The 23021-nt window shown below is 42.5% G+C and overlaps 1 protein-coding gene across 1 annotated transcript; it reads right to left on the reverse strand.

Annotated features, from left to right (window-relative positions):
- Positions 1-882: 882 nt before the first annotated feature.
- Positions 883-21306, reverse strand: LOC134453827 (unconventional myosin-VIIa-like). The gene is made up of 13 exons (XM_063204576.1): positions 21202-21306; positions 19997-20110; positions 15110-15294; positions 13036-13157; positions 11805-11864; positions 8580-8722; positions 7241-7354; positions 6041-6194; positions 5284-5360; positions 3350-3469; positions 2870-3012; positions 1402-1612; positions 883-897 (listed from the first exon to the last, which is right to left on the reverse strand). Exons 1-13 carry the CDS (start codon positions 21304-21306, stop codon positions 883-885), a joined length of 1563 nt encoding a protein of 520 aa, XP_063060646.1.
- Positions 21307-23021: the final 1715 nt, after the last annotated feature.

Genomic DNA, 23021 nt, shown 5'->3' on the forward strand with positions numbered 1-23021 from the left:
TAACACATCATAATATAGCACAAATTTTACACAATCTGAGGGCAGGGATGGTAACCGGTTTTAAAGGCAAGATGGGGGGTATACATTAAATGTCATCAGTTTTGCACAAACCTTTCGTCTCATAGAAGACCACCCCAGCAAAGTGCTGGATGCCAAATTGAGTCTCGTAGGTGTTCTTCGGTGGAATGTAGTTGGTGTTGAGTTTGTGTTGATGGTTCAATTTGTTCAACATTGTGCTGTCTGTTCCCTGAGAGAGAGAGAGAGAGAGAGAGAGAGAGAGAGAGAGAGAGAGAGAGAGAGAGAGAGAGAGAGAGAGAGAGAGAGATGGGAAAGAAGTAGAAGTACTTAGATTTGTCTTGATTGATATATCTTTTTTTAAATAGTCAATCTGTCATGGATGGGTTTTCACCCTGTTGCAGCTTCCTGAAACATTTCTCTTAATGTCATTTTTTAAGCACTTTCATTGTCTACCGTAATGTCTGACTACAGTATTAAGCTATCAGCCCATAATCAGATGTTTCATGCTCTCTCTGTATGCCTCTGTGTAGGGGCCTATGGCGTAATGGTTAGGAAGGGTGGTCTGCAGATCAGAGGGTTGCACTTGCAGCTTCAAAGTCCACCCTAACCGATAGGGAAAGTGTCCCTACTGCACCATCACCAAAGTAGAGGCATGCACATCCCACCTTACTAGGGCCAGGTGCAGGACAACATAGCATACGTAGGATGATTGTAAAAAGTACATTTTTGCACACCGAAACTTCAAGTTTTCACATTTGTACGTATTAAAACAAGTAACGCTTCGACCCAGCACTAAGTGCCCTGGAGCAAGGCACCTAGCCCCATATCGTTTTATGGACTGTAACCAACACTATGTTATAACAGTCAGTCCATCAGCTCCTGTAAGCATGGGTGTAATTTTAGGTGTGGATGATGAGGGGGACATGTCCATAGCAATTTTGAGATTAACCTAAAGTAGCTTGTCCTCACCACTTTTTCACAAATACAATGTAGAAATAGCATACTTGGACAATTAGCTTTATTAATAGTCCCCAACACTTTACAAAGCCAAACCTACACCTTTGCCTGTTAATGTAGTTATTTCAGAGTTGTATAAAGTAGAAGCAGAAGTACAGATGCAATTACAACACAAGTAGTATGATATTACGAAGTTGAAACCATGTAATATCATACCACTGGTGTTGTAATTACATTGGTAAGAGTACTTCTGCTTCTACTGTATACAACTCTGGGGTGAGTTTCTCAAAAGAGAAGTTGTTAGCCTGTTAGCAACTTCGGTAGTTGCCAATGGGAAAATGCATTGAAAACAACAAAGTAGCTAATGTAGTAAGCAACTTTGGTTATGAGAAATTCACCCCTGAGCTACATGTACTGTATGTCTACCTTTGGGAACTTGCTCTCCTCGTCGATGAGGGAGATGATGTTCATGGGCTTTACGGCGATCATGTCCAGGGCATCCTGGTTGTCGGTGAATTCGATATGCTGCCAGTTGATGTGCTCCAGGTTGTACTCCTCCTGCTCCAGCTTGAAGACGTGGCGCACGAAGAACTGCTGCAGGTTCTCGTTGGCAAAGTTGATGCAGAGCTGCTCGAAGCTGCAATGAGGGAAAAAGGAGCGATGATACATTCTCAGTTAACATACAGCAGTGGTGGGGGCGCCGTGCCACCGCGCGCCAAGCCCTCCACATTTGGGGACCCCGATTCGAGTCCGGACGGGTCATTTCCCAGCCCTACCACATATCTCTCTCCTGCTCGTTTCCTGTCTCCTCTTACATTGTCCTGTCATAATAAAGGCCAAAAAAGCCCCAAAAACATACTTAAAAAAGTGATATAAAAACATACAGCAGTGGTCTCCAATCATTTTTCCCCAGGGGACAAATTATGTAGCGCAAATGAGGCTGAGGACCAAATTAGGGGTGGGCGAAAGGACAATCGTGAATCGTGATATTGAGTACAAGATCGTCTCGAATCTGCCAAAGTGGGGAAATCGTGTAATCGTGTAGATCGTCTTGCAATGAGGATGTTTACTATCAGTATCAGGGTGATGTTTACTTACTTGTGTTGTTGTCTTCACTTTTATTCTTTACATTATTGTATTCAAACTGTGCACTCCATACAAGTGCCATCAGTGTGTTAACATTTTATTAACTGCAAATTACAAATGGCAAGCATATGAAAGTTGTTTTTATTTATTTATTTTTTTTCCGATGGAAGATCGAGATAAAAAAAAAATCTAAATCGGGATTTTATTTCTAAAAATCGTGATAACAACATTTTTGCCATTTCGCCCACCCCTAGACCAAATTGTCCAAACGTATGGCCACAGACAGCACACGTATCTGGCCCATGGACCACCATTTGGAGACCTCTGATATACAGTATCGCTGTGACATTGTTTGAAGTGTTTTTTTTTTTTTTTTCAAATTACTGTAAGATTGCAGAGAGCAGGAGGACATGCAGGATCATATATTCTAGGCCTCAAATCAGCATTTCAATGTCTCAAACATTTCAATGCTTTTATACCTGTGTCTTGGCTAATGTTAAATATACCCTACAGTCCCTCACCTGATTTCAGACACTATGCTTGAGACCTTTCAGCCCTGAGGTTGCATTGAATTTAAATAGAATTCAATAGAATAGTACAGAATGCATTCATTATTTATTATTGTTAATATACACATGTACAGTGAGATAAAACTTCCATCAATGTACAATAAATAAAGAAAATAATAATATATTATGTTACATTATGTTATTCTCTGCTTTGACTCTGTTGCTGTATTTTTGCTTCAGTGTTGTTCACGGTCATTAGCTTGCTTCTGTCATATTGGATGACATATGGTACTACACACCTGTTTACTGTGAAGTTTTCAAAACCAAAGATGTCCAGCAGGCCAATGGATCTGCGCAGTGCTTTGGGCTGGGAGGAAGGCGGCTTGTAGATGGCTGCATTAATCTTCTCCACGATCCACACAAACAGGCGGCCATAGATTCCCTACGACATTAGCAAGACAATATCATTCATTACTACGCTCAGGGAAGTCGAGGGACGGTGGGGGGGGGACAAAGGGGTCATTTATCCCGGGACCAGGGAGAGAGGGGGCCCAAAATTAAGTGTGAATATATTGTATGCATTATATGGGGGCCCCTTTCAGATGACTTTGCCCTGAGCCCAACAAAATCTGTCAGCGGCGCTGACTACACTCAAGCTGGCTGGGGGTGTGAAAAACTAGGCCGGAGAGCAGAGAGAAAACAGAAAGTAAGAGAGGGAAATGTGAAGTGAATATGTATGAAGAGCACAGAAATTCTTGCAGTGTGTTTTTTTTACTGACCTTCACGAAGGCATCTCGCACGTCCAGAGCCTGCTCCATGCTGAGCGGGGTGGAGACGGTCTCCCCGCGGGTGATGATGGTGCGGCTGGTCAGACAGTTCATCAGGTCTTTCATGTCCACCTGTACCCAGCACACACAGTCAAAACATCATTACAGATGTGGTATGCAATCACACATACAAAAGCAGAGAAAGAATATCCAAGCCCATCTCCAAACAATTATTACGGATGCTGCATACACATACCAAACAAATAAATGGGGGAAAAAATCAGGTCCTTCATATCTACCTGTACCCAGCACACACAGTCAAAACGTGTGGAAAAAAAAAAGTTGAGAAGGATTTTATTATTTTTCAGACAGGACAGTGGGAGATGACAGGAAACGAGATGGGAGAGAGAGACGGGGAAGGTTCGGGAAATGACCCTGGCCATGATTCGAACCCGGGTAACCCGCATAGTAGCCCAGTGCCAAGCCGTTAGAGCCAAAAAGTATGGGCAAAAAGGCTGGGCCAAAAAGTGTGAACTCAACCCCTTAGCGCAGAGCCTATGTTATAACCTTATTGTCAACAAAATTGTTATGGCTATTTCTTAATCTGTTACTTCAGGCTCTCAGGAATGCCATAGCAATGTTGTTATGATGTATTTGAGTCTTTTCAGCAAATAGTGAATAGGCCCACCGGCGATCTCATCTGCAATGAGAGCTTACATAATCATTACAGATGTGATATGCAATCACACGTATAGAAGCTGAGAAAGAATATCCAATCACATCTCCAAACAATTATTACGGATGCTGCATACACATACCAAAAAAAATTTAAAATAAAAAAAGATATATTTTCACATCACATACTGTCATTTATTTGATAAGTATTGCAGTGAGGGGGCTATACGGCGTGTGGATACTCTTTTTCCTTTTTTCACCTGAGCAATATACACATGCATTAAACATACTACATCAAGACAGTAGCAGCTTCAAAACAACTGGGTAAACTTGTTCTCGACAGCACAGAATGCAACTTGAGGAAGAACGAAGCGTCCGAAACGTTGTGCCATGAAATAACTGGGAGCATATAACAGTGTTGTGGACGGTTATTATTTCCTTTGAACTTGTCCCCCCTCATCACATGATAACTAACACCAAGCCTACTACACAGCGAGCCTACCACGGGACCCCAGATCAAAAAAACATTTAATGGCAGTCAAAGGATGGCAGTCAAAGGAGAAAACTCAAGACTCCCATTTGTTGTTTTGTGTATACGTCTATTCAGTCCAATCCAGTGTACGACTCTCGTCAGTGTTCAGGTTGTGTTCTCTGAATTGTCAGAAGGGGGCGCCAAAATCAACGTCATTGAGAGGATTGCCACGGGACCGGGTTCAACTGAGATCGCCATGAGAATCCTCTTCTCCTGGTTAAGCCTGTGTGGCATGTGTGTCCCCACCATGTTTTACAGAGTCACCGACCTATGTGTCAACCCTGAGGAAGGGTCATGGTTACACACAATCTGCTCTGAGCCCGCAGGCTATAGGCTAGCTCCTGTGGGTTGGGAATCACCCAGCAACAGCAACAGATACAGTAGCTATCGCCACTCCACCTCTCTGAGGGCACTGGTCTGGCCACCTCACCTTTTAAACCCATTTGGCAGAAGGGCAGGGCGTGCCTACAGTAACCCGCGTCCATGAACTGCGTCACTATGCTATAGTTAAAGCTACTAGCAATCAGGTCACTCTTTCCAAACAGTTAGCACTCTTAAAGAACTAGTGTGTCGTCGCCTTCATCGAGCTGTTGGAAATGTTCAACTTTAATTGCTTGTTAATCCCGGCAGATATCAGAGTCAGAGACAATAGGTTTGGAAAGGCTAACTTGAACCATGACATTTTGAGCAGGGTCAGTTTGGGATCCCTCAGCCCTTCATGTTTGGCTCTGGGACTCACCTCGAGTAGAATGGCAGCGGTGTTAAGGTGTGGGCAGCGCACCACCTCACAGGCATCAAGGTTGTCATATGTGCGAGCTGTGGGAACACAAACGTAATTATTAGTTGTACTGTGATTGGATGCAGCCGTGGCCTAGTGGATGAGATTTACAACAGAGGCACCCTCACCACATTGGTTACAGTCCCTGGAGCAATGTGGTAAGGTGCCTTGCTCATTTGCACCTCAGCCATGGAATGTGATAGGGAGTGGAGGGGTGGGATTCGAACCTACAACGCTCTGATTTAAATGAGTGAAAGTGAAAGTACTGTAAGTAGTTTTGGATAAAAAAGCGTCAGCTAAATGTGTTGTGATTGCAAATGGGCAGGTATAGGACACATTTCTAATAAAGGAGAAAATAACAGTAGCACAGTAACTCTGCTAGGAATACATTAGCCTAACAATGTATGCAAAATGAAATGTAGCGTTAAACAGTTTATAGCATTGAGTGATATGGCAAAAAGGCACAGTCATACATAAGGAAACATACAAACGCACACACATGAAAACATAGACAAACATACATAGACATGGACATAGACACACACACACACACACACGCACGCACGCACGCACGCACGCACACGCACACGCACACGCACACACACACACACACACACACACACACACACACACACACACACACACACACACACACACACACACACACACACACACACGCACGCACACACACACACACACGCACGCACACACACTGTACCTTCGTAGCGCAGATTGCCCATGTGCAGAATGGCCCCCAGCAGTTTCGATATCTCCCAGTTCTCTGTCTCGGAGAACATCAGGACCTTCATGGCTGAGCGGATGTTGGAGTACTCCTTCTGGTCGTTGCGTCCATCGCATACCGTGCAGTTTCCCTTCAGGAGACAAACAGAAATCACCATCATATACACCAAAATATAACACAGTGGTTCTCAAACGTTTTCTTTTTGGACCTAAGAATATTTTTGGGACCCCTACCCCCATATTCCAAATGCCAATCATTGGTGCCTTCAAAGTGGCTAAAGGTTCACAGGAAAAGCAAGGACATTTACACAGAAGAGAATAATGTTAGTAAATAATTAATGTAAATTGTTAAATCATGTCAAAGCATGACTGCAATCAGTCCCTTATCAACGCGACCCTTCTGCAGTACCTTGACAACGCTCCTAGAGGTTCCGACTCACAATAATGGGTAGAAGTATAGTATCAGTTGCAAGAGGAGAAAAGTGCCACACACTCCCGAGTTGTATAAAGGTCATGTGACCTGAGGAAGGCAGACAGGCCGAAACGTCTTGTCACATTAAAAACGTATATATGCAACTCGGGAGTGTGCGGCACTTCTCTCCTCTTGCAACCGTTTTACTGGTTGCCAGCACCTCCTTGTCTGGTGTGTGTTTTGCACCTCCACTCACAGAAGTATAGTATAAACAATACAAATATATTACTACACACTACCTATTACACCAGTGGTTCTCAACTGGGAGTCGGGACCTCTAGGAGGGGTGTGGAGGTACTGCAGAGTGGTCACGACGATAACGGACTGTTGTGGCGCAACGTGCTAAGCCCCCCACATTTGGGCTTGTATACTATGGGGTCACATGTCCTTTATGTCACTTTATAGGTGAGGCCACACAGTACACCTGGTCTAGAGGCTAATCCCTGATGAAGACCAGTACGCTCGAAACATGGTGGCTGTTTTAATCATACTTTAGCCATAAGTTAATAAAGGTTTTTTAATTCACTTCCTCGTTTTTACTTGGAGATGCCCGGATTATCCCTTTTTTGTTGAATTGGACTGAGCTCCTTCATCCAAGAGCACCCGATATGCTTGAGAAGACACTGCGACTTTTTGAGCTACCAGCCATATTGTGTTAAAATAAAATAGGTTTGTACAGTACTAGTTTGCAATCTGCGTCCTTACGAAGGTGAGGTACTGGTAGTCTGTGGCCTTGGTCAGCCCCAGCTTCTTCTTCTGGTCGGCAGACATGCCCTCCAGCATGCAGTAGAACACGTGGTAGTTCCTCTCATCCTTGGACTGAGGAGATTTCAAAACAGAAGTAAATGATAAATGTCTGCAACACTGTTAATGCTTTGTGATGGAGTGACCATCACTAGGGTTGTGGGTGTGTTCTGACAATCTGGCCAACCAGCTTGGATCTTTGGTGTAGCGGTCAGAGCCCCGATTTACAACCCTAGAAGGTCCAAGTTCGAGTCCTGGCTGGGCAACTCTACTTTAAACAACAGTGAGCATTGACTGTGTTGCGGATATTTATCAGGTGCTGGACAAAACAAAATAACAGAAGTAAATGATAAATGTCCGCAACGCTGTTAATGCTATCAGTTGTTTAATGGCACATTCCAGAACCTGTGTCACTGATGTACGCGCATTCTCTGCTTTCTTGAGATTTCAAAACAGACCAACACAACTGTTTATGTGGGAAACGTACAAGGGTTAACAATGCTATATTTTAGTGTACAGTAATGACCCCTTTTACAATGAAGTGCCGCAGAGGAAAGTGTTTAGCAACACGTTGTTTTACGTGCTGCTTACTTACACTTAGGGATTAGCGTAGGGTTGGCTAGGATTAGGGTCAGTGTTAGGGTCAGTTGTCTCCCTTAACAATGGAACTCTCTTTCCAGATAGGGTAATGCCATAACCATTTACCCTTCTAGGAAATACAGTAGCTAGAGTTGAAGTACGTATATCTCAAAAGAAAATTGTCATTGCTGTTCCATATCAATATAGTGGCCAAATCAATTTGTCAGATGACTGTCTATTCCACACTGTAATTTTTCCAAGTGGCTGCCGTTGAATAGCAAAAATCAAACAAATTATTTTGGTAGTTTGTGCAAATGCATTTGATGAGAAATACATTTAACAATTTAATAAATCTGTTTATTTATCCCAAGATAATTTGGGATGACAATATTTCCTTGGTGCAAAGCAAACAGGATATAAGTTCAATAGTGGCCTTTGAGGTATCATGAAAACAAGCAGCCTACTCAGGGGTGCATTTCTCAAAATTGTAGTTGTTAGCCAGTTAGCAACTTAGGTAGTTACCAATGGGAAATGGCATTGCAAACAACGAAGTAGCTAACATAGTTAGCAAGTATGGTTTTGAGAAATGCATCCCAGATTAGGAAACTTAATTCAGCCAAGTACCAACTGTATCATGTCAACATCATAAAAGGAACTGTATAAACGGTGTATGATTTTTTTTTATCTTAAAGACAAAATGGAAGAAGGATGGAAGGATTACCTGACGACACACTCTGGACTTCTCCAGCAAGTACTGCTCAATCTTAGCTCCCTCAATGGCACCTCTTTTATTAAAGTGGATGTCGATGTACTTCCCAAAGCGGCTGGAGTTGTCATTCCTGATGGTCTTGGCATTTCCAAACGCTGCAGAACAGAGTATTGTAACCCACAGTAATCCACAATCATTCACTGAAATTATAACCCACAACATTCCACAATCATTCACTGAAATTATAACCCACAATAGTCCACAATCATTCACTGAAATTATAAAACGCTATAATCCACAATCATTCACTGAAAACGTTTGGATTGATTTTAAGAGAACTTAAAAAAAAAAAAGCAACCTGTTGCAAGCGACTTAATCAACTTCAAGCCATTTAATTTAGCTGAGTTCTAAGGTCACACATGAGAGAATTCCAAGTTGATTCATTCAACGTAATATCACAAGTTCATTAAAAATAGCCAAACCTCTTCCTGTTCATATGGGATTAGAACTCATAACTGAGAAAGTCTCTCTCTACCATTCCATCACAGCTACGAGAATATGATGTTCTGTTTTTAAACCATAAATGTATTTTCTATGAAAAGATACTACATGCCACAATGCAAAACTAAGAATGAGTTGTTCAGGTTAATTCCAATGTGGTAGTACTAAACATATGTTATTTTCTATGTAATTCTCAGTTTATTTATTTATTTACCCCCCTGTTTCTTTCCCCCCCCCCCCCCACCACACACACGCACGCGCACGCACACACACACACACACACACACACACACACACACACACACACACACACACACACACACACACACACACACTTTTGTGTCCTTAGTTGTATTGTTGTATGTGTGAGCACACCAAATGACATTCCTAACAACTGTATTTTATACTGTTGAAATGTCTAAATAAAATTTGGCCTTGAACTTGAACTTGATACACATACCTCAGTGCTCGTGGCTGGTTCTTATGAATACCAGTATGCACCAGCAGCTTATGGAGCGGGTTAGCCTTGAATTCAGAGGGCTGAAAGTTCAAATCCCATAACAGTAAGAATATCACGGCTCTTATCCTTAGCTGAAGTGCCATTGAGCAACAAAGCTAATCCTGATTGGCCCAGACACCTTCCACTGCCAATGCAGTGACCAGTACCCAGAAATGGATGAGAAACTGTACACTGTCGTGCTTTAGTGATATTGAGTGAAGTCAACTTGAAATTCTGTTCTGTGTCAACTCTATGCAATAACTCGGCACAAGTAAGTTGGCCACTAACATGAATACTAACTGAGGCATGTAAGTTCCATAAACTCAAAAGTCTGTCACAGCAGGTTGCCTTACAGTTTTTGGTTTTCTGAATTGAAGAATAATAATACAAAATCGCCATGGATGGAAGGATGTAGAACTGTCGTGATTAGTTGTGATTCAAGGGTCCCTAGGTAGTAAAATATGTTAGCCAAATTTGCAGAGCTTACTGTAAGCTGCCACTGCAATTATGTCTCAATGCAGTATGGGTACAAAGTGACATGATGTGGTAATTATTGCTGGTGTCAATGGACATTAACAGCTTGCCTGCTGCACTTTGGGTCTGAATTCAATGCAACCAAGTGGTCAGCAATGGCAGTTAATGAGTGAAAGCATATGACGTGTGTCATTTTAGGTGCAAAGCATACAATAATGAACTATAGCCTACATACCAACGGATTGTAAAGAAGCAGTCCTCTCGACTTGTCCTAAGCAAAGCCTACCATATGAAAAGCATTGCAAGCTCGCCTTCAGAATTGGTGTGCTAACTGAGGAGACTTGGTCCACCTAGTCTCGGCTTACTAGCTTATTTCGGAGACCATGATAGAGCAACATACAGTACTGCATCGGCCAAAATGTACTTTATGGATTTAAACATTATCTTGTGGTGGGCAGCATGCATTTCCTCAAGAATCATCCTTCCTTTTACAGGTACATGGGTGAGGAGTGGGAACTTCAAAGTTACACAAATACCATGTAGTGGGCCTTTAGAGTTCAGACCATATGTATGTAGCTTATATCAAGGTCAAACTCATTAGGCCAAATTGTCTATTTAGCCAGGGATCATTTTAAGGTTGGGCTGGGGCTGAGGTTAACGTTAGTGCCTTACATTTTTGGTTGGAGATTGAGTTAATGACTGAAGGCCTGTTCACACAAAGAACTACAGTACATCTACAAGTAGAGCATAATTGTACCAATTATATCCGTAACTTTAGTTCATATATCACTGTGATGAACATGTTGACCAATATCATCAGGGCAACTTTTAGAATGATTTTACAAACCAAAACTAAAACAACCTTTTTATTAGGGCTGCACAATATATTGAAAAAGTATCAAAATTGCGACAACAAGAGTAACTAAAATTACGAAAATTACTTAATTATCGCTAACAAGTAAAACATTTCTGTGCAGTCCAATCACTAGCTGAATGTCAACAAATGCGCAAGAAGCCCGCCATGACCAAAGCCACGCCCCCCACACAGACCGACAAATTAGTGACAAGAAAAACACTCTGCTATATTCAGTGCTTGAAGTGGGGGGGGGTTCCCCCACCTCTTAATTTTCATCATTAGAGTTCCTGCACTAATCTTGTGCGCCGCATTTTCGCGTAATTCACTTCTTTTTGAATTATATAATCGGACAGTTAGGGTTCCTGCACTTCTTTTTTCCACTTCAAGCACTGGCTATATTTCTAAATATCGTTATCGAGGTATTATCCGATATCGTGCAGTCCTACTTTTTATGCCAATAAAGCAACCTCAATGACACTGTTGTTCAAAGTGTGAACAGGACCATTGCCCTCTTGATTATGACTAGGGTTAAGACTAGGTGAAATAAGATCACACACTCCTTAGAATTCTCTTTTAACAACACATCTTCTTGAGTTCATTTTCTTATTTGGAAGGGTGATGTTTCGACCTTTCGAGAATTCTACAGAAGGTGCGAACGTCTCTCACAAAAACATTAACTTTTTTGCTCAGCGCCTGGGATGCACACAAAGTCTTCCTCCAACTGGGATTAGCCCTTTTGTATAGCGCCCCGATCATAAGCTTGTTGCTAATGGTAATGACTAAGTCAAGCAAATATCGTAGCAATCTTGTTATAATGTCGTTGAGTTTTCAGCAAGCAGTCTATCAGATCATTGCCATTGCCATTGCCAGCGTTTCCACCTTGCACCAATCAGGTGCGATGCCTTACCCTCTAGTATGGGATTGGCCTCCACAATCTGCTGCCCGATCCAGGCGTTTGGTCTACCAACTATAGGTACAACCATGTAACCATTACTTCAATGCAGAGTTGCAGTAGAAGTAGAAGAGTAGAAGCACTCTTACAGAGGCCATTACAACACTAGTAGTATGATATTACAAAGTTGAAACCATGTTAGGCCGGCTCCACACTAGAGTGTGGCGAAACGGCAGCGAGACGACTGAGTTCTTTCTGCTTAGTTTCGCGGAGCCGGCTCCCATGCCGCTGACGCCCGACTACCGCCGGTTGGTGTGGAAGGACAGATATGTTTTTATGTATTTTCGCCACCGCCGGTAAAAATTGCTTCCGTCCCGTGGCGCTTCACCGCTTTGGTGTGAATCAGGCCTTATGTCATACCACTAGTGTTGTAATTACATATGTAAGAGTGCTGCTACTTCTACTTTGTACAACTCTGCTTCAATCCACATACAGCATCACTATACACAATACACGACAACATCATGTTGACCAATATGATCAGGACCACCTTTAGACTACAAAAACATTTTGTCTCCAGTAGAACATTGTAAATGTCATAACAATTCCAAGAGTGAATAGGACCATTTCCTTCTAGGTCGTGCTTGGGGTTAACCCCTCACACTTCTGCCTGTTACACGTTTCTGATTAGATGCTAACCAACATGTCTTTACCCTGTATCAATACATGCGTTATGACAATAAAGTTCAGTGCACTGTAATATCAACTTACGTATCTAATCTTACTGCTCCAAGTGTCAATGGGATAATTCTCCTTTAGTCTGTCTGGTGTTTGGGGTCAAGGTGCCTTGACTCCAGAATAGGAGATGAAGGCACTAGAACTGCATTTAGTTACCCTGTGTACACACATAAACATGGTAGAATCTCTTCTACTCTATTTTTTCTGTTCCAAGTGTGAAGGGGGCCTTATTCCTCTCTGGCTTGTGCTTGGAGACAGTGTTGCCAGATGGAAAATGCTGAACTATCGTACCAAAACCTCAACCTTTTATTGTCAGGAAATGATCGTACAAGAACCAAATGGTTGTTTCAAGACAACTAAATGAACTGAATGAAAACTCTGAAATGATCATACATCATGTTTTTTTGTGGATCGTAGGCATACAGAGGACAAAATGGACAAATTTATGATACAAATACGATAATTATCGTACATCTGGCAACACCGTTAGGAGATGAGGTTTCCTTACCCTCCAGTATGGGGTTAGCCTCCAGCACCTGCTGCTCTATCCAGGAGTGCTGCCCACTGATGGCGGCCAAGAACTGCAGGATCAGCTTGGTGCTCTCCGTCTTCCCCGCCCCCGACTCCCCACTGTCAGGGGAAACACATACAGCAGAGCATTGGTTCTTAACTGGAATAGTCTTTGAACCCACACTTTTTAATAATCAATACATAGTGACCCAAGTTTTTGTTGTGTTGTCGTAAATTCCTTTTTGTAGTGTTTGCATACGACATTTTATGCAGACGATCTATCGTCATTTTATGCAGACATCCAACATATCTATCAAGTAGTGGAAAGTAGTATTAACAATGTTTCATCCACTCTACGACATGATTTTTTTTACGACAGGCTTTTATTCAATACCTCATCTTATCTCATTGTTGTGACTGGAAATAAAAGGGTGAATTAATACATTTTTAAACCACAGCTCCGTGACCCACCCAGGACCCCTCCGCGACCCACTTTCGAGTCCTGACCCACCAGTTGAGAAACACATACAGTAGAGGGCCGTGATGTAGAAAGCATTAGAGAAACTATAGGCATGATTCACAAGGCATGGGTACAAGTACAGTTGTACTGTTTGAACTACTGTGGCAAAATCAGATCAAGCCAAAATTCGTTAAAATCTGTGTCGATGAAGGCCAAAAGTGTCTTATTTGACACGGAATGACCCAGTGGCTGCTAGGGTCAAGACACACACCACTGTGGTGTAGAAACCATTAGAGGGAAAATATTTTTTGTAGCTTTCTCCTATGACTAAGGCTGAATCGATCCCATTACACCCCTTAGCCCTATGCCTTTCCCCTTCCCCTCCGTTTTGCGCATTCACGTGAAGGGCTAGGGCCGTCCTAATTCATGTTCAGACAGAGGGGAAGGGGTAAAGGAAAGGGCTTTCTACCCCTTCAAACGGAGATTATCCGAAGGCACTTTAAAAAATGCATTGCATTGTACTAAGTTGAACATTGTCCCAATATATCATGGTCATTGTCTCCGTGAAACGCACATGAAAAAAAATCGCTATTAACGTCAACCTAATGCATGGAATTAGTGACAGCTGTGAGAGTCATTCCGCGATTTTTGTTGAAGGGGTGTCTCAATTTGTAGGGGTTGCATTTCAAGCCCTACACCTTACTGCTTCGTCTGAAAGCACGAGGGGCAAGGTGAAGGCGTAGGTGTAGGGTTGGAAATTAGTAATGGGATTCGGCCTAAATCATCATGCCAGGTAAGATATGTGGCAAATGAAGCCTGCCAGTGTCTGATTTGTCACTGAATGACCTGAGTGCAGAAAAAAACACAGAAACTCTGAGCCGTGGTTCACAAGTTGTACTGTACAACTACTGTGTGTTACACACAGTTTACCACACCACACTCAGGGAAAATGAAACACAGGTAACTGCTGACTGAATGCCTTGTGCATAAAATGGTCAGCATTTTCAGAGCCCACAGTAGGTAGTATTTTTAAAACTGTGTGAGAGAGGTGGAAAAGAACATCTGCATTTACAATTACGTACTTCCTCTTCAGGAATAAGATAGGTCTCAACGTTCAATGAATTTCCATTGTGAAGGTTTTGTGCCTGCTCGTCGTTTTGCAGAAGTTGTGTAAATTCTCTGCCTTTTATTTTGGTTTACAAAATATAATATAATATAATATAATATAATATAATATAAGATAAGATAAGATAAGATAAGATAAGATAAGATAAGATAAGATAAGATAAGATAAGATAAGATAAGATAAGATAAGATAAGATAATACAGCACTGGTCCTTGTTATTACGTCCAATATTTTACCAAACCACTTAAGGAATGAAACACAACTGCTGAGTGGATACCTTGTGCAAAAAACTGTCCGATTTTTTTCTCTACGTGACAAAACCCATATTGGGCAGTACGATTAAAATAGATTGAATGAGGCAAACATCTGCCTAAAAAGTATCTTCTGAGCAGTCTCTGTCAAATTTCTATAAAAATCACCTTATGACAGTTTGCGCCTCTGTTCTTTTGCAGAGGGTACATTTTCTGTTCGTAGATAAATTAATACCTGATAATGCAGCACTGGTCCTTGTTGTTTCGCTGCATATTGAAGTAACAGTTGTCTGCGATGGCAAAGATGTGTGGAGGCATCTCCCCTATCTTCTTGTTGGTGTAGAGGCGGATCTGGTCAGGGGTGTAGATAGGCAGCAGCTGGTATGGGTTCACTGCCACCAGAATGGACCCTGTGTACGTCTGCAGAGAGAGAGGGAAACCAGGCATGACTAACTTAACTCTGAAAACTGTGGAGAGGAGAAGAGGAGAGAAGAGGCTGCAGACGGCGGCAAATGACAACAATGGAGGAATGTTGCTATGTGACATGCGTAATGTTGATCATGGCTGCAGACATACTGTAGATGATTCGGTGAGTCATTCCGTTGTTATGATTGGAGGGGAGTGAGATTACATTATATTACGTTAAAGTACCTTACCTTACCTTACGTTATATTTAGCAGCAATGATGGGCAACCTGGATTTATTAGTTTATAATCCAGTGCCACATATTCCAAGTGACCTGGTGTTACCTGTCCAAGTAAACCAGGAGATTGATAACCTGGTTGAATTGGGCAGGTATTACCAAGGCATTTGGAATATGTGGCAATAGATTGTAAACAAATGTATCCAGGTTGCCCATCACTGTTAAACAGATGCTTTTATCCAAAGTGACTTGCAACAGAGGGTATAATCAAACAACATAACTTAGACTGAAACGGAGGAGACAGAGAAAAGAGAGACAGAGAGAGAGAGAGAGAGAGAGAGAGAGAGAGAGAGAGAGAGAGAGAGAGAGAGAGAGAGAGAGAGAGAGAGAGAGAGAGAGAGAGAGAGAGAGAGAAAGAGAAAGAGAGAGAGAGAGAGATCTGTGAGACAGGGTGAGGTAACGGGGAAGAGGAGGAAGATAGTAGACATGTAGGGGGGTGGGGAGGTGTCGTCAGGACAGCGGACCTTGGATCACTTTTCAGATGTTGGGTTGACAAAAGCCGGCGGGTGTATCAGTGTCCTGTTATCATAGGCGCTGAGGCCATGTTGAAATGCAAGTAAGCCAATGCTGATAGACAGATACACACTAATGGTGAAGAGACGGAGATGGGAAGGTGGTGACCAACCATGCGTAAGGGCCCCATACTTACCCGTCCTCCACAGTTAGTCTTTAGGAGTGGAGGAGTGGAGGTGAGGTGAGAAGCGAAGGAGGAGGGGAAGGGGGGAAAGGTACACCAGCAGCAGAACCACATTTACAGATGGATATATGGAGAAGGAGAGAGAGAGAGACACACACACAGGGACAGATAAACAAGGACAGCTTTCTAGGGGCTCCCATCTCGGGCCGACTGTGACATGCAAATTTGACCCCCCCCCCCCTTTGCACTGTGGCGACACTGGTTACACTGGTTACACTTAACTTGACGCCGGCGTCATACGTATGACGGTGTCATAACAGTGTCATAATAGTGTCATGGACGAGTCATAACATAATGCCAATGTCATAAACGTTCTATGGCCATGAAAAGTTGACATTTTTAGGCCTGTCAATTTCACTCAAAGACAATGTCATACAAAGTTTGACATTGACACAATGTTTATGACACATGCATGACTGCATTATGACACTGTTATGTCATACGTATGACACCGGCGCCAAGTAAAAGTGTTACCGGATGCATTAAATCAAAGACTTATCTGCTGTAACGATTAACGTCCACTATTTTAGTCAATGAAACGTAATACACCAGCAAGTACGGCAAACATTCTGAAAAAAAAACACATTCTTTTTCATGTACTGCATATCTATTGCAACTTGACTTAACACATAACACATCCTGTGTACCCCGAGCCTTGCTTGGGAGCATTTTTGGACAAACAAATGAACAAATAACCAGGGAAGCTGACAGGAGTGGACAAAGGGGTCACTTGTCCCAGGCCCAGGGAGACAAGGGCCCCAGAAACGGGTCCTCAATACATTGTTTGTTTGTATTGGATTTGGGGCCCTTTCAGATGAATTTGTCCTGGGGCCAGACAAAGCTGTCAGTGGCCCTGAACACAACAATTGCATGGAAACGCCAAACTGATACTTTGATGATCTCAGAGGGGAAATAAAGCATTGTATTTTTAAGAAGTTAAGCCTTGTTTGGGAGGACAGTACAGTATTTCTGGACAACCAAATCAGCAGACACAGCAACTGCATGGAAATGACAACCAAATACTCTGATGATCCCAAAGGGGAAATAGGGCATTATGCATTTAAGACTTACATTATGAAGCCTCAGTGTCTAGGAGTCTGGGAGACTCATTGTGTAGAAGATATTAGACAAACCAGGCAGGAATGTAGACAGAGAGTCAAAATGGTCTGGTATGAATCTTTCTTACAGTAATGGAATTAAGACATTATAAGGATAGCTTCTTTACAATACCATAACAATTACATTTAAAGTGATACTGTCCCATTTTTTACACCTCCCCTTGAGTTAAATAATAGGCTCTTACCTTTCTCCTGTACTTCCAACCGTTTTCTAGTTATGGCAGTGCACATTTTACCTCCAAGCTAACAGTTAACATTGAGTCCTATGAGACCAGTTAGCCGCGAGGTGGTCTCATAGGACTCAATGTTAACTGCTAGCATGGAGGTCAAATTTGTACTGCCATAGCCAGAGAACGGTTGAAAGTACAGGAGAACGGTAAAACCCTATTATTTAACTCAAGGGGAGGTGTAAAATAAGCTTATTTCCAAAAATGGGACAGTATCACTTTAACAAGACGCAAATACAGCGATGTAATAAAAGACCTAAAAACATCCAGAATCTAATGATGAGCAATACATTATCCCCTGCTGAGGTGGGAAATTCGAAATCGCATGAGAAAAGGAAACTCTGAGCAAAGTGGTGAAATTGACTCGGGAAATGGTCTGTAAGAAGAGGTAAAACTCACTATCTTTGTAAGCAGTTGTTTATCTAAAAAACATAATAGCTTTTATATTGGATTGTACTATAAAGTATCCAGGCCGCAACCAGCTAGTGCCTCTGCTCAATTTGATTTCACTTTGACAACTAGAAAGAAACCGGCTGATGTGACAGGCCAATACAGTTGTGCTTGTCGCAGGGATAGCCATCTTGGCAGACTCACACTGTAGCTATGGCAACACTGTCACAAACGCAACAACATGTTATCCTTACAGGTCAACTACGCCATTCAGATACATTTGTGTTTCAATATCACGTTGAATCGTCACATCCCATTCGACCACTGAAGGAGATTATGTACACTGACTCCCCAAATACTAGCGGTGTGTCTTTAAACACGCAATAAGGATGGTGTGTTATAGAGGCCAAGAACACAGGACAAGAAATTGCAGGTAAGGAATAGACTTCAATGTGCTTCCATAAATTCAATATCCCAATCTTCTGTCATGCCACTGCAGAGAAAGTTAGCCCTTTTAGATTGAGTGGTCCCATACACCCTCACACATCGTGATCTAAGGAAAGCCAGAGTGGCCGAAATATCTTCAATAAACCATTTTGACCCGGACTCCCTGGCAGAAGAGACAAGCAAGGCTCTTTTCCACTGCCGTTTATCTGGTAGGCCTACAGCTCGACTCAGCCTCCACTTTTTGCTTTACGATTGAGCTGTGTCGTGCCCAATCGAAAAGCAAAAAGTGGTGGCCGAGTCGCTCTTGGTCGAGCTGTAGGCCTACCAGAAAAACGGCAGTGGAAAAGAGCCTTAGCCTTAATGAGACAATAAACAATAAATAAAGGTTAAATAGAATAAAATAAAAAACCTTGTTTGCGGCATCTGTCTTCTTATTGGACACAAATACCTAGCATATAGTGCAACCAAGAGTTCAAATACAGAGCAAGTACCAGACTCACATAGATAAGATGCTCCCGGTAGCGAATAAGAAGGTTTCGGAGAATGCCAGCTTCATTCAGGTCACCCAGACGAATCATGTCCTCCACCCCATGGATAGAGGTGGGGTGCATGGGCTTGATGTTGGTAGCATTTTGGGGTGATATCCAGTGTTCCTAAGATGAAAAAAAAAGTTTGTAATTAAATTGTTGAAATTGTCTGGAGAACACTGTCAACCATGATTCTCTAAAATGCTAAATAATATGCAATAGACAGGACTCTCATGTGGAAAGATTAACACCTAAAAGCACAGAAGTGTGATAAGCATCAACAGCTAAATAATAAACAAAACATTGAAATGTGTAGAGAGGACAAAAGTGTTTGCTTTGGTTGCTGCAGCTTCATTGCTCATCATGGTAAGTGTTGAGTTGGGAGATGATGATCTGAGGCATAAGTCTGAAGTACAATTAAAAGTCCAATCCAATCATCAAAACTTGAGAGGCCGTTGGGCCTACTTCAGGCAACTCTTTCATAGAGACAAGGAATAGTAGGTACTGATGAAGAAGATCTGATATGGTTAAAACCGGTTGGCGTTTTTGGATACTAAGCCCCAGTTTTAAAATAAAAGGGTTTTAAATCTGATTCTCCCAACTACTCCTTGTCTCTATGCAAGAGTTACCAGAGGTAAGCCCAATGAGCACCGTTTTGATGATTGGACTTTAAACCAAGAGCACCAGCATATTGGACATTGCTTATTTACTGTAACAAAGATGAGTGCTCAGTCAGCATCTCTACCTCATACATATGGAAGTAATTTATTATCAGGGACGTGTTTCAGTTGTGTGCAACTTTCAGTTATGTGCAAAATAATGTGTGGACTGAAAATGACTGGACTATTTGAAAAAGACCCACATCGACCACGATTCGCTATAATGGTAAATAATATACAGGCGAGAACTGCCATAGTTGAGGAAATATTAATCTCCAAAAGCCAACATCAGCAGCAAAAGTGTCCCCTTTTCCACTTCCCAATACTGGTTGCACATTCTGATTGGTAACTTACATTCCCTTCATCATCCAGAACTTGAATTTGACCCGAGTCGCACAGCTTGACCACCGCTCCAATGGGAACCCCAAACTCCCGCCCGGTCGCAAGGTCCAACCACACATAGTCCCCCTAGGGAAACAAAAAAAATGTTCAGAGCCATCAAAAAACTATTAATCCAAAAAGGTAAAGTAAGAACCCGGTCATTTATTCCATCCAACTAGGGTGCATTTTTCGAAACCATAGATGCTAACTACGTTAGCTACTTTATTGCTACTTTATTCCATTTACATTGTTTGCAATGCAATTTCCCATTGACCCAAGTTGGTCACTGCTAACAACTACGCTTTTCAGAAACGCACCCCAGCTTAGTAGGAAAGCTAATAGTGAAGATAGCCAAGTAAATCAGCCACTCAATGAAGTCACCTGTGTTGGAAGGAAAACGCGAAAGGGTTTTTACTTTCTAAGTTGCTTTTACTTGCGTCTTGACTGGTCTGCCCATGTTAGATATGTAGTTTGATTCAACTCTGCATTAGCTTGAAATGAAAGGCTGAAATTAATCTGAAGAATGATATTACATCATCTTCATGGTCTGCGAACTGAAGATAGATAGATAGATAGATAGATAGATAGATAGATAGATAGATAGATAGATAGATAGATAGATAGATAGATAGATAGATAGATAGATAGATAGATAGATAGATAGATAGATAGATAGATAGATAGATAGATAGAACAACAGCTTTCAAATGCACATTACAAAGTAACTTACACCTCCACAGAAATTGGACTGAACTGATAATCGATACTAAACTGATTACTGCATAATTGATATGTAAATGAAGATATGAGGACATTAATATCAGAACTGTTCACTTGATGAAAAATCCTTTCATCAGTGAGGGTCACATGTCAACAATGACAAAGCAATCAAAGACACAGCAAAATCAACACACAAATATTGGACACACAAAAATGAAAAACACACAGATGCGTAGACACTCTGCCCCAGATCCGCCCCCCAGACACACGTACACACACACACACACACACACACACACCCACACACACCCACACACACCCACACACACACACACACACACACACACACACACACACACACACACACACACACACACACACACACACACACACACACACACACACACACACACACACACACACACACACACACACACACACACACACACAGTACCGACCGGCAAAAGAGTGCTGTGTTTAAACACGGTGTTGACGTTTCGTATGAGCGCCCACTTTGCTTGGTCCTTCTCATAAAGATCCACATAATCCCTTCGCTTGTACATCCTCCTTCATCCATAAATGTTGCCGACACACCAGTAGAGGAAGACCACCTGTATCCACGGTAACACCTCTACTATTCCGCACACTGTCCAAGATCAACCTCCTCAGCTCAGCAGGTGTGTTGCGTGTGTTGTGTGTGTGTGTGTGTGTGTGTGTGTGTGTGTGTGTGTGTGTGTGTGTGTGTGTGTGTGTGTGTGTGTGTGTGTGTGTGTGTGTGTGTGTGTGTGTCTGTGTGTGTGTGTGTGTGTGTGTGTGTGTGTGTGTGTGTGTGTACAGCTATGTGTATGAATGTGCATGAATGGACACACAAACCCAGACAACGAGCAGAGAAAAAAAACCCCAAAAAACTCAACAGCGTCTCCTTCCAGTCCACAAAAGCATAGGATACAGAAGAACAACCGTAAGTTCCACAGCCTGGCAAAGGAGTTAAAAATAAAACAATGCAAAGAGGGCTGAGGCCAGCCAGCCTGCCTGTTCTCTATCCTATGGCCTCCGTCTGGACTGTCGGTCTGTCTGCCTTATGTCCTCAGGAGTGCAGCGCACGGCACAGCACTGGGGCAGACTGGGGCTTACGTGACGAAACCAGACCTGTCCTGAGAGGAGGAAGACAGGCCTGGACTGGCCATCTGGCATAGCGGGCATTTCCCGGTGGGCCCCGCACCCTCGTGGACCCCTATTTTCAGAAATGAATAATATATTCTTTTTTTACATTTCTGAAAATAGGGACCCACCGGTGAGTCAGTTCTGCGCCGCTAATTATTAGAGGCCCCTTTAATCCAAAAGTGCCCGGGTCCCTATTTCTCCCCCAGTTCAGCCCTGGAGGAAGGTGCAGCCTCCCTCCCTCCCTCCCCTCCTTCTCCCCACCCCAACACTCCTTGGCTGAAGGCTACTCGAGGGAAACCAAATCTTGGGTGCTTGCTTGGGGTTGGGTAGCGAGACCAGCAAATTGGGTACTCAACTTCCAACTTCCCAGAAAACTCCAATGAATGATGTTTACATTTCTCGCCTACATCTCTGTTGCATCTCCTTGACTGACTCTGTCTGTAATGCTCCTTCCTTTCTCTCTGTTTAGGGTGTGTCTGACTGTGTCATCTCCCCCCCTCAGCCTCTTGTTGTTATTTTGTACCTTCCAAGCGTGGCTTTGCCAGCTTAATCTAACTTAATGTGAGTCTGATATCATCTTCAGTTGTTGTTGAGATGATATGAGGGTGATGGCTAAGTACGTGCGTCCGTGGGGGAGCTTTTGCTAAAAGAGAAACAGTGTTTTTAATTAACTAAATACCCCCAATGAAGGATCACCAGAGCACCGCGAACATTACACCACAGCGGCACAGCTGTCATGTCAGAGTGAGACTTCACCAGCCAACTTCACCCAGCAGATATCCTAGCAACCGCTGCTGAATTATTTATTTATGGACTACTACTATTGAGTCAAGTTATCTTTCTCTTTCTGTTTATATTTGTCATCAACTGTTTAACAACTCTATCAACCATACAATATTATAGATAGACAAGGGTCATCCCTCTCAACCTTGAAGAAGCATGTAAAGACTGAATTATTTATTTATGGACTACTGCGTTTGACTCACTCTGTTCATATTTGCCATCCACTGTTTGACAACTCTATCAACCATACGTACAGTATAGATAGACTAGGGTCATCCCTCTCAACCTTCAAGAAGCAAGTAAAGACTGAATTATTTATTCATGGACGACT

This window comes from Engraulis encrasicolus, chromosome 8, assembly GCF_034702125.1.
Source record: "Engraulis encrasicolus isolate BLACKSEA-1 chromosome 8, IST_EnEncr_1.0, whole genome shotgun sequence".
Lineage (NCBI taxonomy): Eukaryota > Metazoa > Chordata > Actinopteri > Clupeiformes > Engraulidae > Engraulis > Engraulis encrasicolus.

Coding starts and splice junctions, on each gene's coding strand:
- LOC134453827 (XM_063204576.1), bottom strand. CDS start 21,306: ATGTACAAGCGAAGGGATTATGTGGATCTTTATGAGAAGGACCAAGCA. Junction 7,355..8,579: donor AGTCCAGAGTGTGTCGTCAG/GTAATCCTTCCA, acceptor AAATCTCCTCAG/TCCAAGGATGAGAGGAACTA. Junction 3,013..3,349: donor TGCGAGATGCCTTCGTGAAG/GTCAGTAAAAAA, acceptor CTAATGTCGTAG/GGAATCTATGGCCGCCTGTT.